Below are 17,641 nucleotides of genomic sequence, written 5' to 3'. Positions count from 1 at the left end.
AGATTTTTTTTTCCTCTTGTAATTTCTTTCAGGTTTTCTGTCTTTGTATGGGTGTTGCAGTATGCAATGCAGCTGTTCCTGTGTGCATCAGTTCCTTGCCTTTCAAAGCAAACTTCAGGAAAAGATAATGCTTTAATGTGAATGAGGAAGCACACAAGAGAAGAAAGAAAATCACTTGTGTCTAAGCTTATCCTGCAGTCTTCCTTCTCTTCCCCCTTTTTTCTTCTTACTAGAAACAGAGTGGGTTTACTGGTTTAGTTCTTCTCTGGAATGATGGGTGACGCTTTGTTGTTTTAGGTAGCACAGAGGAACTCCTCAGACTCCCTACATCTCATCTCAGGAACTGAGTGCAGGGCCAGGAAGTGTTTTACCAGATATGCTTGCTCCCCCAGGTGTCAAGAAGTGGTCCTCAAAGTCCTGGATTTTTTGCTTCAGGTTTGTTTTGTGATGGAGACAGTGTTGAAGTCTCACTGTGATGAACAGCACCCTCATCAGGCTGAAGACTTCCAGGGGAAGCATGAGCAGAATAGCAAGCTTTCAGGTATGTGCTAAAAGAGGGATTGCTAGCATTATGTTTTGTTGCTGACATGCTTCTTCATCACTTCAGGAAGTTTCAGCATCAATTATAAGCCTGTCCTAGTGTATAAAGAATTAATGAAATGAAAACATTCGGGGTTGCTTTTGATTGTAAGCTTATTCCTGCTATAACCTATAACTGCTAGCCTTATCCTTAAGTTTCTTTAGATGTGTCTGTGTGCATAAAAACACTGTTCTTGCTCTTAACAGAGAAGCTGAACTACGAACATGTGCTCTGATAATGTTTTTGTTGCTCATTTTTGGGTCTCTTTGTGAATGTGCTTCAATCTGGACTTCCTGTACAATGCTTGCTCAGTAACTGGGGATGGTCAGCCAGCTTTATATATAATGGCTACTGATTTTCCTAGAAACAGATAGTCCTCTGTCAGTCCCCTGCACATCCATGTCCAGAATTACATAGAGTGATCCTGAATAGCATTTAATTGTCTTGCTTTGCAAATGTTTTTCTTCCTAAGAAGTAAAGAAATTACTTTAAAATCTGCTCACAGAAAATGCTGACCATCATTATACGTTGATGGTACAATGACTGTATGTGCTCTATCCCCAACTGGGGACTCAGGCCCCCAGAAGAGAACAGATGATGTATATACTGCTGTCTATCAACAAGGACAGTTACTGACTGTCTCTAGCACTTTTAGGGATCTTTCACACTAGAAGCTGTGTTGAGTTACTAAATGCTCTCAGTGCCTTGGGTAGGCCCGCTGGCCTAGGGTCTGCAGCCTGTGTCACCCAGCTGTTAGTGCTCCAACAGTATCGAACTTTGTCTAGGCAGGAACCTGACTTCAGTGTTGGACAAAACGGAGTAATTGGCAGATTTTATAGCAGTTATTGAGAGAGCTTTTCATGATTGTTACTATCTACCTTAGGACTGTTAGACTGGGGGCACAAAACAACCCAAAACCTGATATGGTAAGGAAAGTAGAAATCTGATGGTTTCTAAAGACTCAAAGATGTGCCTTCTGAGTCCTTGTTAGGAGTCTTGGTTTTCGCCAGAGTTAAGTCCTTTTTTCCTAACCAAGCAACTTTACTGGAGACATTCCAGTGCAAATTCTATGTTGTAAGTTACTGTCAGTATATTTTTTTTTTAGTAAAAACTGAAGCTTAGGCAACTCTTGTCAGAAGTCAGACTAAAATGCAAGCATTGGAGCAAAACTGTAAGTTGCTTTATTTGGAGGAGGTTCTAGCAAACTAGTTCTAAGCAATGTTGTTCTAGCAGAGCCTGTTAGAACTGTATCACTGTTGAAAAACATTTTCTAGCTCTGTCCTGTGGCTACTGACCTCTTGGGATGAAGTTTGTGTAGGATGTTTCAGAACCCAATAACAGGATTATCTTCCTGAGGGGAAAGGCCTATACGTCTTTGAGGGATGCAGTAACATTTTGGTGTTAAGTTCTCTATAGTTCTGTTACACAGTTTCCTCTCTTAACATCTTTGAGTATTCCTAGGGAAAATGGAGCACGGTACTAATATCAGCCTTTCCTGTTCCTGTATTTTCTGAAGATTTCAGAAAGCTTTCTTGAATGTCTTACGTTTGTTATATAATGCATGAGCATTTGTGTAAAAAGTTGAAATTACTGTGCAAGCTAACTGGAAATACCACTTTTTAAATGATAGATCTTTTTATGAACAACTCTTTTTTTTTTTAGTGACCAAACAACAAGAATTACAGCAATAATAGATACATTTCTTAATCAAGTTCTGAGCACATGGGCGATATGAATGCTATCAATTAAAAAAATGTTATGTAGTAACTTCTTGAATTTTTAGTGTTATTTTCGACAGAAGTTATAACTGGAACGGTTAAACAGGAAAATGAAGGAAATGGACAGGAAAATGAAGTAATTCCTCAAACTTTCAATTTCCTACTTTTCAAGGTGTTTAACTTAATCTGGCTCTGTAATATTGGGGAATAACCAGAATAACTGTACAGTTGACCAGTTTTCTGTAGCCTTCTCCTTCGGAGATTATTAGACACAGGGTCCTGTACATCTTGACTGTTAATACAAGTCTGGTCATTTTTATCCTAGGATATTTTTTAAGTTTTTAAATATGATTCCTAGCAGAACTACTTAACCTCTTACTTGTATTTGTTGATCAAAACAGTATCTTAAATGAATGTTAGTGGGTTTGGTGTGTAGTGTAGAGGGTTTTTTTCATTCCTGAAATATCCCCTTCTGAAATGACTTAAACCAAAATAACTTGGAGAAGCAGAGGGAACAACTTAAAGGAAAAAAATAAGTAAATGGATAGTAAGAGAGGCAGCAGCCTTCTGTACTCAAAAGTATTTTTAGTATGTTGGTTTTTATAAATTTTTGAAATTAAAAAAATTACAATCAAAAGTTAACTATAACTTGAATTGCCAACTAATTTATTGGGCTTTTACCAGGAAGAAAGGGTTCTTTAGGCAGACGTCAAATTTTTTTGCAGTATAGAGTGAGCTAACATAGAAGGTTGGGGATGCATGCTAATCTATATGTTGTTTCAGGCATATCAGTGATATTTTGAAAGTAATTCTCATCGTTTGTGACTTACTGTCCTGGTAAAACATAGTACATTTTTATGTATACAATACAATTTATGTATTTATGTCAGATTTAATTATTATTTAGGATGAAAAATGTATACACATTTTTTTTCTTCCTTCCATTTGATTGACTTTCCAAATACCAGTTTGTGCTTACTTCCGTATAATAAAATACTCTTCACCCCTGCTTTACAGAAATTAGTCACAGCCTCTACATACTTCATAGCTTCAAAAGAAGTGAATTCTTATGCAGGGTTTAGAGAACACTTAAACTACAAGGATTCGTGAACTGAATGGAAAATGCATAATTTTTTAAAATAATATAGTACAACATCCTTGTCATGCCATCTAGTGATTGCAGCACAAAGTGCAGCAACTTAAATGTGGAGCAAACATGTTTTTTGGTGTTTACTATTTTAAGTAACAGTGTGAAAGATTGCATTACTGATCTTAAAAAAAAAAAAAAAAAAAAAAAAAAACAAACAAAAAACCAGTTTTCCTAGATTTTTGATTTGCATCCCATGGATGTGTTCCTGTGCTTACAGAAACAACTGTGATAGTTTTGTCTTCTATGAAATTGGCATTGCAAATCTCATGAAAACATTTACCAATGAGCTCTAATCTGATGTCTTACTAACCAGAAGGCTTTTGCCCTCTCAGTAACTGCTAGGTGACAGATAAGTTAAAAAAAACAACAGTAATATCAAGTATGCAGATGGTAATGTCGGCAGGGATAGGTAACCTGTCTGCTGTTTTTTCCTCTGTTTATGTGAATTCACAGTCCTATGAACTGAAGTGTGATTTGTCATCTCAAATATAGATCAGGTATTGAATCAAGCAATAAAATTGCTAACTTACTTTCGCCATTCTTTCCACAGCAGGAATAAAAAAAGATATTGAAAAACTTTATGAAGCAGTTCCACAGCTTGTAAATGTGTTCAAAATTAAGGAAAAAATAGGAGAAGGTAAATGTTTTATTTTAGCTTTCTTAGACTTAGATTTCTTTTGTTATTTCTAACTTAAAGATATAAATCTAAGATCCCAATATATGCAATTTAAGCCAAATGCCTTTTTGGTTTACTTCTTGGTCTCTGTAGGAATTCTGTTATGTTGGTGAGCACATAGGTGCGTTAATCAGGGACATTTTCAAGATATTTTCTTGAAAATCGGGTATATTAAAGCTTTTCAAAAAAAGAGCATTCCAGTTCCGACAACTAAAAATTTTTGCATTAGAGTCAAATAAATAAGTCTTAACGCTCCATTCTTTTTCTCTTTTACATGAGAAATGTATTTATATGCAGCTGTGTTTTGACATATTTAAATGCTGTTCCTTAAGTTGGCTTTGTTTCCACTGAAAGCCTGTGGACAGAACTGGATGAGGCGACTGAAAGATTATAGCTGCTTTATTTAGAAAAAACGTTTTTTTTTAAGACATACAGTATCAAATTTTAGAACACTTGTATATACCTTGCCTTCAACAGATACTATTGCAGATAACTTCAATAAATGTTAGGCACTACTATAAATAGATTCTTGGGTACTTCTGAGTGTGGGCTCTCAGCACTTTCTGGAACTTTGCCCATTTGATCTCTGAAATGCTCTGTGACACTCCACACTTTTAAACAAAGATGTTGATAAGAAGCTGAATTGTTTTATGGCTGTTTTGTGATGGAATACCTGTGATGGCAGGCTAGATGGCTAAAAGGTTTTTTTTCTTCAAACTGCCCCGCCCCGCCCCCTGCCAAAAACCCAAAAAACCAACCCTCAGCTTCATTCACCACAGCAATACAAAATTTCAAAAACAACAAAGAAAAGTATAATTAAACAAAATCTCTGGTTATGAATAATACTCTGATTTTGCTCTTGGGAGCAAACAACGCTTTTAAAAAAAATACCACTCCCAGTTCTGCAGCATTATGAGAAAACAAGCTTCAACTTAGGATTCCACTCTGGAGTCACTTTCATTTTAGCAGTTCTCACCACCAAAAACAATGTCTTAGGTCAACTTGGTAACCCTTGTTGCTATAATCAATTCTACTGAATGTATGGGACTCTAGATTTTTTTTTATCACTGCAAGAAGTATTTAGAGTTTTTGCTGGCATTTTGGTGTACGTATGTACCTACAGACTGTTGAACTAGCATGATGCAAACACAATACTTAAAATGTAATCAAAAGTAGTTTGTACTATTTATTCACATGGAATAATGCTTCAGCTTGTATGTTCAGATAGCTCAGATCATTAGGATAAATTAACTTCCTAAGAGGTATATTAGGATATCCTTAAAATTAAATGGGTAGGTAAGTTTATCGTACATTCTGAATACTCCCTTTCTCAAATGGGTCTATTGTGTTCTATGAGGTAATGCTCTGGGCAAACAAATAGTAAAGTTACACATCATGTGAGAACTCTTACTTTATAGATAAGGTAACAGAATTAAGAATTAAGCAAAATGTAGCAATTTCAGAAGTGCTTTGAATAGTAAAGGCAGTGCTTTCGATGTTAGCATTATATAGCCCACTTACATCGTAGGGAGAGAAGAGTTAGATGTCAGATGAAAGTAAGCTACCTAAACAAGAAAGCAAATCAAAGATAGGAAATTTACATTCAAAGAGCTCTGTGTCCCAGGCAAGTTAGACAGTGTTACATTTGCATTTTCACTGACATAAAAAACTTGTATACAAGATCACTGAATTCAGTAGTAGAAAAAAAATGATCTGCATTTTTCTCTTCTAGAATCTGCTTTTGATGTAGTATCAAGTATACTGCAGGATTGTGAACAGTTAGATCCCTTCTGTAAAAATCTGAATTGACCTAATTAAAAATGCTGAAGGCAGTGTTTTTCTCCCTTTTTCACAGGTACGTTTAGTTCTGTTTACTTGGCCACAGCACAACTACAAACAGGATACGAGGAAAAAATGGCTCTGAAACACTTGATTCCAACCAGCCACCCTCTGCGAATTGCTGCTGAACTTCAGTGCCTCACAGTAGCAGGGTACATAAACAAAATTATGATTGTTATGACTAAGCCGCTGAACATTATATCACTGTTCTGTATTTATTTAAGTTTTGGCACTTCGCTTGCCTTTTTTTAACCGCAGAAATGTATATTCTTTTTATCAAGAGCAAATAAGAAATGGAGTGTCTTACCTGTAACGGATGCCCTTTTCTGCCAGTCTCAGTTTGCGGATGGTGCTGTATTTTCCATCTGAGAAGTTCTACAATGTATCTCTGCGATAACAAAAATTCCAGTTCTGAAATGCTTGGAAAAAATAATCTCTTCATCAGAAAATGTGGCTTTAAGAATGAATACTTGTTGCCAGAGTGTGCCAAATAGCACCTTCTTAAAGTAGTTGGTATCATGAAGGTTAGGTCCTACATTTAACTACAGTGGTAACTAAAAACCATGGCCCTGCAAATAATCTGTGGAGCCCTCATTGCACATTGCAGAACTCAAATGGAACATAGCAATGAGAGGCAACAGCATAACTACTGACTGCTGATAAGATTGCTGTCAAAATATAAATTAGATTATAAAAGAAAGCCTGACTGAAGTTTTTAAGAAATACAGAAAAATAAACATCCATCTTCTGGTCTTTATTCAGTGACATTACTTTTCTTCTAGGGGACAAGATAACGTTATGGGAGTTAAATACTGCTTTAGGAAAAATGATCATGTGGTTATTGTTATGCCATATCTGGAACATGAATCCTTCTTGGTGAGTCGCAGACTTTTTATGTGTAGTAAAACTTTTTAATTAAAAGCAGTTGCATAATTACAGTATCCAAATAATCTTTCAGGACATTTTGAATTCTCTTTCCTTTGAAGAAGTGAGGGAATACATGTTTAATCTGTTTAAAGCATTGAGGCGCATTCATCACTTCGGTATTGTTCACCGTGACGTCAAGCCCAGTAACTTCCTCTACAACAGGCGGCTAAAACAGTAAGTCTGTCCGGATGATCATATTGTGATCTCATTTAGGGATGTGTGCCTTGACAGAACAGAGTCAATTAGGCTTTTGGGTTTTCTTCCTTCCAGCTGTATAATGTGCCTAAGTAATAAAGCTAAAAAAGATTTTTTTTTTTTTTTAAATTTGTAAAACTTTGCTTTCTGTGTTTGGGGATTTGAGGAGGGAAGGAATTTTTTTTTTCATACTTATTGTAATATCTGCCTCATAGAGTGACAAGTACCTGAAAAAATGAAGATTTTACTATTGAGTAGAAGTACTACATTTCTGAATAAGAATAATCAGTATTTTTTTTTTAATAAGCTAATAGTGACTTGTTCACAGACTGATATTTGTAAATTTTTACTCATGGATAGAGTAAAACCGATACAGATAAGATAGCTGGATTTGGGCTGTTTTCACCTTAAATTGAATTAATGTTTATAACTAGTAGGGTTGGGTTTTTTACCTTTAAGTTACAATATTTAAAGACTGTAAAAAGCGAGGTACTGCTTGGAATGGATAGAATAAGGTACTGTTTCAGTGCTAGCAGTCCTATAGCTGTATTGGTTAGTATTGCGCTATGTACAATTGAGACATTGAGTTGCTGGAGCATGTTCAAAGAAGAGCAGTGAAGCCTGTGAAGGGTCTAGAGAACAAGTCTTGTAAGGGGGGGCTGAGGGAACTGTGGATGTTTAGCCTGGAGAAAAGGAGGCTCAGGGGAGACCTTATTGCTCTCTACAACTACCTGAAAGGAGGTTGTACCAAGGAGGGTGTTGGTCTCTTCTCCCAAGTAACAAGCGATAGGGCCAGAGGGAATGGCCTCAAGTTGCACCAGGGTGGGTTTAGATTGGATATTAGGAACAATTTCTTCACTGAAAGGGTTGTCAGGCATTGGAACAGGCTGCCCAGGGAAGTGGTGGAGTCGCAGTCCCTGGAGGTATTTAAAAGACGTGCAGATGTGGCGCTTAGGGACATGGTTTAGTGGGACTTGGCAGTGTTAGGTTAATGATTGGCCTCGATCTTAGAGGTTTTTTCCAACCTAAACGATTCTATCATTGTATGTAGTGAAAGTTTGTAGGGGAGATTTGATTATATTTTGCCAAACCACCGGCTTAAAAATTTGAGAAATACTGATTTTTTTTTTTAAATTTTTTTTTTTTTTTTTAATCTCTCAAAATGAATTCGTACTGTCCTTTTGCTCTTCCAGCATTTGTTTGAGCCTTAATCTCTACTTTGGGTGTGGAGGCCATGGAGTTGAGTTTGTCTCCGACCGAGAGACAGCTGGATTGTCTGTGTTCTGGTCATAGAAAAAATAATTCTTTTAAAGACAGATCTGAAGTGTGAACTAATGTAGTCTCACCTGTCTGAGGACTGAAGTAAATTCCAGTGGCATTGCTTGAAGCCTGGCAAAACTCTCAGCATTGTTAGTCTTGTCTGTCTTCACTGCTACATTAGCGCGTCTGCCCATGGGAAGCCCGCAAGGGTCAAGTCACTTGTACTTGACTGTTGGCTGAAGGTTTGGAGCTGTAGGACTAGAAGAACCCCAGAAGGGAGTTGCTGTGAATATTATTTTAACACCATTGGAGAGCGTACGCACTTGAGAAGATTTTAGGACAAGAAACAATGAAGTAAGATGGGTATAGGGAAAAACATTGAGGGGATAGGTAAGATAGGACAAGAGGAGAAGGAGGAAAATAGGACTGTGATGCTGGCAACACAACAGATAAGCAGCATATTGAGTAAAGTATGAAAGAAAGATAAGTAAACAAGTAATTAATAGTAAATTGAACTGATTGATGGATACTTTGTGATTCCTGATTCTAAATTTGTGTCTTTCAGGTATGCCTTGGTAGATTTTGGCTTGGCACAAGGAACCCCTGATACAAAAATTGAACTTCTCAAAACTGCCCACTCTGAAGACCAGCAGGGAAGTTGCTCACAAAATAATCCCACCATAGCCTTGGGAAGTGGGGTTTCTGTCAGTGTCACAGCACCTAAACAGATAGCTCAACAGTCAGCCTCAAAAGCAGCTGATGAAAGGTCCAGCTCAATTTCAAAAATACAGATTAAACAAGGAAGAGGAGGAAAGGTTCTCAGTCTTTTTCATTAATATTGTTGTATGTTTAATGTATTACTTCATCCAACAGGGGGAGATGTAATACTTGAACAAAAGTTGTGCGTGTGTATCTTGTAGGGTCCTAATGTGATGCACAGGATCACAGTTTTATATTAAAGTGGCTAGTTTTACGTAACCCTATTGGCATCATTCATTATCTGTTAGATATAATACAATACTGAAGGCTGTACAAAACCGTAGCATGGGTTGCTATTTAGACAGACTTAAATCTTTTTTTAAGTGACATGTACTGTGGAACTCCTCCCCAAGCCAATAATTATTCATCTATGTATTGTTACTTAGTTGCATAACAAATCCAGTACAGATGACATTCAGATTGTCTTGGGGCACTTCTGAGGTGTGATTCGTTTTGTAAGCATGTTTGCTGTTCTGTCTAGACCGTGTTTTCTTCATCTACAGTAAACGGATGCCTGAAAATGACTTCACGTGCAGCTGTTATTGTTTTATGTCACTTCACACTTTTTTTTTTTGAACTGTCAGTATTCAGCTGACTGTGTGTTAGATAGGATCCTTATTGTCCTTTTTGTTGTATTGTAGGAGGATTCTGTGCACCATTCTGTCCAGCGCTCTGTCTTTGGTGAGAGGAATTTCAATGTCTATAGTTCCACGTACCAGGAGAACTCGAGTACAAAAGTAAGAAGTATGACTCATCAGTAAGAGCAACCTGTTACATATTTGCAAAATTACAGAACTGGTTGTTCTGTAAGACTGGACACTACTCCAGGATGCTGTGGAACTACAAAAGTTTTTGATCAGGTTACTAAGTGTGTCTTTGCTGAAAGGCTCGAAGAATTTTTCATTTCTGTTTCAGTCCCTTTTGAAACTCTTAGAGAGCTAGTTATGTAGCTGTCTCCCTAGCTGATCTTGTTTGTATGCTAAATTAGTCTTTTTTCCTACACATGTATCTGTGCAACTAAGGTATACTTAGCTTGTGAAACTTCATTTTTTTTATTTTGCAGTTGAAGCTGTAGAGAAAACTTGTAATAAATATTTTTCTGTACGTTTTGTAATTAATATTTAATATGACAAGGGGGAAACCCCAACTAAATTAGAGGGTTTGGCCAACTGTGATCATCTTATTATAGAATTAGAGTTCGTGCCTGTGTGTTGCTGTGGCATTTTATATACATTGTTTTTATTCTCATGTTGAACCAAAAGACTTCTTGAAACATTATACTAACTTGAAAAATGTCTTGTAGCTTCAGAATATCTAATGTATATCGTTTTTTAGCAAACACTGAAAAATGTTTTCTGAAGGGTAAGGCGAGAAAAATCAGGATATTTAGAAAGCTCCAGTGTCTGTTTTACAGATGTTGTGATATTGTTAGAAAGGTTTGCTGTCTTCTGTTCTAAAATTGCAGTTTCTTGCTGATGAGTACCTGTTCAGTCTTAGTATTTTAGGAACTGGCCTATCTGTATGTAAAGGGAAGCTCCTTAAATATGCCACCTTCTCCAAAATATCTACATTGCAGCTCATAAAACAATCGAAGATCATAGATGTTTCATCTAGGAAGTTAGTAACGAAGAAGAAGATTATTTCTACCAAAACAGTGAGCAACGGGGCAGCCAGAAAAGCTGCCAGTGGTTGTCCCTCAAACCTGATCTGTGACTGTTATGCAACGGATCGAGTTTGCAGTGTTTGCCTTTCAAGGTAATTTGCTTTGATAATGTTGTAAAATTGTCTGCTATGCTGTCAAGCAAGGTCAGAGACTTAGATTTACTAGACAGCTGATTTAGTAGGTGAAAGATATCATTTGGTCTGTGCAACCCTTAAAACAGTGAGTATGCTCTTTTTAAATAAGAGTAGTTCATGGAATAATTGGTTCACCGCTATCTGCGGCAAGAAAGATTCACTGTTAATGATTCTTTTGTTGTTGTATTTAATTATCCACCTACGTGTGTTGTAGAAAATCATTAGAGTTAATTACAACACTTAGAGAAGACAATACATGAATCTGTCATTAGTAGTTATCTAATAGGCCTAAATCATGCCAACTCTTTGGATTCTGTAAGTCATGAAATGTAGAATAAAAAGGAAACATGACTGTTTTGTATTTGTTAATTTGAAAAATAATGTTTAAATTTTAGTAGTAGGTTCGAGAATCTTAGAAACTCAGGTCAACTCCATCCTTCTGCAGTTGGTTTTGGTTGTGATCTACTATTGCCTTTTATCCACACATTAAGGAACACAGATTAATGCAGATAATTCTGCTCACTAGGCATAGTCATGAAACTGTGGGGTCCCCCTCTTCCCAAACTGTCAAAATATGGTCATATCAACTTTGTTTCAGTAGTATGAAACGAGGAATTTGCCAGACTCAAAAGAGAAGTGGCCTATAGAAGGAAGGCACTTTAAGCCATACAAGAAAGCTCTGGAAAGTGGCTTTTTTTTTAAATAATGATAATCTCACACCTTTTAGTTAATCTAACAAAAAGTAAATTCTTGTCAACACTCAGAAATAGTGAACCTTAGTTTGCTGTGGACTAATACAAAGCCAGAGCATCCACATTCAAGAATCTAGTGCATTTTTTGCCTTTGGTTAATTAGTCTCAACTTTAAAATTGAAACACATTGAAAAAATGAAAACAAGCCTTCAGCAAAAATGATGCTGCTGTTAAATGAAACTAAAAAAGGTCATTGTGAGTGAAGTATGCAGTAAGTGTTTCTGTGGTATTACCTTATGCTAGATAATAAAATATACTAATAGATAATAAGGCTATTATCTTACACAACATAATAATTTCATTCTAGATAATTATAAGATGCTTCAAACTTCTATAAAACTTGAATAAGGCAAGGTTAGGCTGTTTACACATCTTACACAAGTATATTCTAAAAATAATATTAAGCATTACTATAATTAGAACTTATTTATCAACTTTTATATTCAAAATATGTTTGTCTCTTATTACAAGGTGTCAGCAAGTTGCTCCCAGGGCAGGAACACCTGGATTCAGAGCACCAGAAGTATTAACAAAGTGCCCCACTCAGACCACAGGTACTGCACAACAAACTGAAACTAATGCCTTTTTTTAACCTTTTGATCCTTCTCATTTATGCATATTATGTTGTCTTTTTTGTGGGAGGGTTTTTGTTTACATGTGAAATTCATTTTATGATTCCTTCTAACACTTATCAAACATTTTCTGATTTTAATGAAAAGTTTATTATTCAGAGTAAGAACAAGCTATGAGTACTTTTCCTGTGTTTGAAACTTGAATATGTCTTTATTTGAGGGGTAGTGCCATATGCAGGAGCTGAATAGACTGTGTTTTAAAAGAAAACAAAGCTGTAATTTTTATCAAGTTTCTTGGCTTATTGTCTTATTTATTCAAGTAAAATCTTGAATAAATCTTGGGGATTAGTCCTTTAGTCCTTTAGACTTTTCTAGGCTGTCACATATAGTTTGCTGTCATAGCAGGCTTAGTTAATGGTATAATTGCAAATGTGTTTCAGAAGGCATTGGTTTGTAATTTTTATCAGATTTCTTCTTTGCTAGTGCTTTAAATAGCTGGTCTGTAAATGTCAATTTTTTTCTTACTAAATTTTTAATTTCTCAAGGTTAAAAACTAAAACTATCAAGGTAATAAGTTTCAGTAGTCTGGGTAAATATCAGAGCAGAGGGATGGTTAATGCTGATGCAAGTAGGATGGGAGAGATTGTGCCTACCTGGAGAATGGAGGACCAATAAAAGCAAAGTTCCCTGTTAAACATTTGGTGTATGACCAGGAGTTTTAACTTACAAATAAGGGGGCTAAATACAAATGTCCTTAAAAATTGGATTTAAAATAACAGTTTTTAGCCACTTTTTTTCTGAATACTTTTTGAACAAATTGTCAATTTTCAGTACTTAAAGTGTGTATACGCACTCAGAATAGACTTAACAATACATTTGATCAGCTTATCCCTAGATAGCTTAATGTTATTTGAAACAACATCTGTGCTGTGGGTATGACTGGGATTTCAAGAGGTATGGCAGCCTGTTTGGAGTTACTGTGCCTGTGCTGTAACAGCCAGCTTTATGGGCTAGAAGACATCCAGAAATCCGGGACAAGTTTAGACAATCTCTGAATCTGTCTAGACAGAATTTAGGCAGAAAGAAGACATACCTAGGAAATCTTGGACACATGCTAGTGTTAAATATGCTTTCAGACGGTTTTCTGTTCTCTAGGGTAATGGAGAGCAGGATTACAGAAAATATGGGTAAATCTGGAAACCCTTGGGTGTGGCACAGGCAGCCCTAAAAGTACTGAGTCAGTGGTGCCGAGCTCCTGTAGTATGTTAACAAAGGCCTTAATTAGAACTGGGTAGACTAATACTAATATTTATGAGATTATGTTGTATTTGAACTAAAAAAAAAAAAATCTTCTTGTCCACTTCCATCTGGGACTGCTGTAGTCACCTCTTTGTATTCCTGCCAATCTTACTGGTAGTTCTGATCTCTGTGCTAAGACCAAATTACCAGCTGGATCCAGCTGACTCTAGAGCTACCTTAGTGCATCTGACCCAGGTTCACAGTGCAGGGAATAGAACCTAAACTCCCAAGTTGACGTTATACAGGTCTAGTTACACTTTAACTTGGTTTGACCCTCTGCTCCCCTTTCCTCAGTCTGCCTTACTAGTTGGGTAACGCTAGACAGAAGCATAGAGAGGAATCACGATTTTGATGTCATTGCACAGAATCTGGCAGTCTGCTGATGATCCCAGCTCTACCAGAATTGTAGGGCCAGGATTTACTATCCATTCAGATATATAATGTCTATTAATTTCAGCAAGTGTTAAGTAATTAAACATCTTTAAAGGTCTTGACCTTGATGACTCCAGCTTTCGCAACCATATACTTGGGGTGATGCACAACACGTCAAAGAGATAGCATGATCTTTTCAACAGTGATTCAGTAATACTAAAACTTTTTTACAGGAACTAACAAGATGATACAAATTTTTTCCACTGTAAATTGTGCCAAATGATTAACTTGGGTTTTTATTTTTTTGACGAAAGACTTAAAATCTGGTTTTGCAACTGAAGTCAACTTAATACTTTTTTTTTTACAAAATTCTGTGCTAATAGTGTTTCTGACTAAAATTTCCAAATTAACTACTGCCTGTTTTACTACTTATTTTTTTGAAGAGAAGTAGAATAACTATGGCTTTATTTCCCAACTGTTAATTTTTCTCTTTAGAGTTTGAGAATCCTCCAAACTCTCTCCTTCACTTTGCTTGCCATCTCTCAAAATGTGCACCTTAGTGAGCCAAAAAATCATGGCAGACAGGTATTCTCATAACTTTCAGTATTAAAGTTTCCATCATGCTTTGGCATCTATTCCCAGAGTACTCTCTGTACTCTTCATAACACAATGAAAGTGATGAATAACTTCTAACTAGTACAGTTCTTAAAACTGGCTATCTTGTCAAGTGATTTCATATTAGAGAGGAACAAAGTTCAAAGTAAGATAAAACTTTTATTACTGCCTAACTGTGCTAGCCTCAGTCCCAGAAAAATTCAGATTCACATTCATTTGTGAATTATTTTTAAATTGTGATATTTATGTAAGGTTTTCTTCATGTGACGCAAACTTAAACAAGTATCAAAACCAGCCTGTTTTTTGCCCCCTCTCATCTATCCGGGTAAAACAACCTCAAACATTGTTTTGGTACATTGAGTTTAGCAAGTTAATGGAATTACTCATATGAAGAATTCTATGGAGAAGCTTAAACACTCCCTCTGCACCAAAGCAGGAAATTATTCTTCGATCTAATTATCGTAATTTCCAGTGTTTGCTGAAGTGTTATCTATGTGACCAAAGTCACTAAGTAATTCAGATAGAGTCTGAATTTTCTGATAGAAACTTTTCAGGTCATAATTTCTTTTTAAAGAAAGTTGTAATATTGTTTGTGATGAAATCGTGAGTTTAGTTATCACTAAGTTTGCTTTCAATTGCAGCAATTGACATGTGGTCTGCAGGAATCGTATTCCTTTCTTTGCTCAGTGGACGGTATCCATTTTACAAAGCAAGTGATGATTTAACTGCTTTGGCTCAAATCATGACAGTTCGTGGATCCAGAGAAACCATTCAGGCTGCTAAAACTTTTGGTATGCAAACTTTAATTATGGGGAAAAGGGGAAAATGTATGCTTGGTGTGCTATATTTAATGCAATGACTTAGAAAGTGGGTTTTTTTTAAATATATTTTTAGGTTTGGGAGTAATTTTGGAGGTAAATCACACTTTTTGCATGTAAAACACTAAAAGTACTAGTCTGTATACAGAGTTTTAAGAAAGTTTTGTATTTTTCTATCTTTTATAATTTGTATATAGAGTACTTCATGCCATAGTGAAAGGCAGTAGACAGGTTGGGAAACCTAAGTCAGGGCCACTTGAGGTGAAATATGCGAACTAAATGTTTTCTACTGGCATTTGATTATAATTTTTGAGGCAATCTTTTTACTCCTACAAAATTTGCCCTGGAGGCTTAAGTGAATATGACATAGTATTTAGATGATGTAAATCTTGCATTTTCCACGCCCCCTCCCCCCCAAGAAGGGCCAGTAAAAAAACCAAAACCCAACAGCCGGCCTGTTTAAAAAACCAAAACCACCACCAAAAAAACACACAAAAACCTCAAGTAACCATTCTCCTAATTGTTTGCAAGCCAAATGCTGCAGCACTTGCTACTTGGAAGCGTAATTGACAGCATTGATTTTCATTCTCCAGGCAGAGGTGTAAAAATCAGGGTATCTAATTTTCTTCAGTTCTGTTAAATGACAGTGAAATGCAAAAAGATGGTGTGTGGGGTGGGTGACAACCTGTCACTACATAACTTCACGAACAAACACAAACAGCTTTGTTCTGAGCAGAACTGAGACTGTTACCCTTCTGACTTGCTGGGGCTATTGCTGTAAAACACAGCTGGTTTGGAGGAGTGGGAGGGTTGGGTTTGTTTTTTTGATAGGTTGGTGGTTTTGTGTTTTTTTTTTTTTTTTTTTAACACTGGTTACACTTCAAGACATGAAGTTTCTCTGAAACAAACTTAGAAGTTACAGTTGCATAGAAAGTATAATAAAATGTCACTTACTGTAAAACTTTTTTCCTAGGTAAATCAGTTCTGTGTACCCAAGTTGTCCCAGCACAAAACTTAAGAACCCTCTGTGAGAAGTTGAGAGGAACAAATAGCAGCTGTAAGAGATCACAGGGTGAAGTGCCCAGCAAGTCTGTAAATGACTCAGCTTTGCCAGTTGCAGTAGACAAACTGTGTGCTCCTGAGGCACTTGGAAAACAAATTCAACACTTAGAGAGCTTTCAGGAAGATGATGGTGCTTTGGAAATTAAGGCAACAGACATGAAAGGATGGGACCAGGTTCCTGATGAAGCATATGACCTACTTGATAAGCTACTAGACTTAAACCCTGCAACAAGAATAACTGCAAAAGAAGCTTTGCTGCATCCTTTTTTTAAAGACATGAGACTCTGAGTAGATACCATATTCTATTATTGCTTTCATATGTTTTATGTGGAAATGAGGTACTGAGGTAGTTTTACCTGTTGCCGTCAACATTTACACTCATTGAAATACCATCACACTGTGCACAGAACTACTGAAATTTTGTCTTCTATAGTTGGAGTGCAAATGCAAGTTTACTTTAAGAAATACTTGCAGATGTGAAAATTAAATAAACATCACTAACATGCTCTTCTCTTAAGACACTTCTGAGGGTATGCTGTGCATACCTGTTCTCTGAGAAAGTTAACTTTGATCAAAAAGTACGAAGAAAAAGAGTTTCACAAGGTCTATGCTTAATTCTCGAGATATTCCCTTAAAATTTACAAATTTGCCGTAAGGTATGACTGAAATAAGAAAATTACTTTTTTTCTATACTTGCATATCTCTGCTTTGTTCCTGGTTAGTACATGAGGGACTGAAAATGGAACAAAGTGTGTTAATTTTGTTCAGACTGTTTTCAGAGAACAGTATTACTTTGGGAGTGTTGCTAGAGGAGGGGCCAGGTGCTGGAGGTTATATCATCAAAAGAAAAGCATAACTGTTTTAAAAGTACATTTTTGTTCCTGCCTGGTCTTTCCGACTTAAGCAATAGTAATAAATGCAGTTACTCATTTTGCATAGCCCGTGTTTCCTCAGTGCCATGGGTAACTGTCAATATTCAACAACTACTGCCTTCAGAATGTCTCATGTGACATTCATAGGTTTGATTTCTGTCATGAAAACTGATTGTTTTTTTTAAAGAATGCCTGTTAAATAAAGGATTTGTTTTTATAACTTCTGAAGTTTGTTTAGAGATGCTTCTATAAAAATTAGTCAGGTAAGGTTTTCCTGGGGCATGTTTCTGTTCAGGAAGAATTATGCACATTTGCTTCCTGAATAAATTCCTCAGTGATAGAAAACGCTTTTCAGATAACTCTAGTGTATATGACTGC

The 17,641-nt window shown here is 36.3% G+C and overlaps 1 protein-coding gene across 1 annotated transcript; it reads left to right on the top strand.

Annotated features, from left to right (window-relative positions):
* The first annotated feature begins 447 nt into the window (after positions 1 to 447).
* Positions 448 to 16,679, top strand: CDC7 (cell division cycle 7). Its single transcript, XM_059822069.1, has 11 exons — positions 448 to 541; positions 4,002 to 4,085; positions 5,980 to 6,115; positions 6,746 to 6,839; positions 6,922 to 7,064; positions 8,911 to 9,160; positions 9,746 to 9,841; positions 10,681 to 10,859; positions 12,125 to 12,207; positions 15,153 to 15,302; positions 16,303 to 16,679. The coding sequence occupies exons 1-11, from the start codon at positions 448 to 450 to the stop codon at positions 16,677 to 16,679; spliced, it is 1,686 nt and encodes a 561-aa protein (XP_059678052.1).
* The last annotated feature ends 962 nt before the right edge of the window (positions 16,680 to 17,641 follow it).

Source organism: Gavia stellata, chromosome 10, assembly GCF_030936135.1.
Source record: "Gavia stellata isolate bGavSte3 chromosome 10, bGavSte3.hap2, whole genome shotgun sequence".
Classification (NCBI taxonomy): domain Eukaryota; kingdom Metazoa; phylum Chordata; class Aves; order Gaviiformes; family Gaviidae; genus Gavia; species Gavia stellata.
Note: the sequence above shows the minus strand (reverse complement) of the source record. Positions and strands in the feature narration are given on the sequence as shown.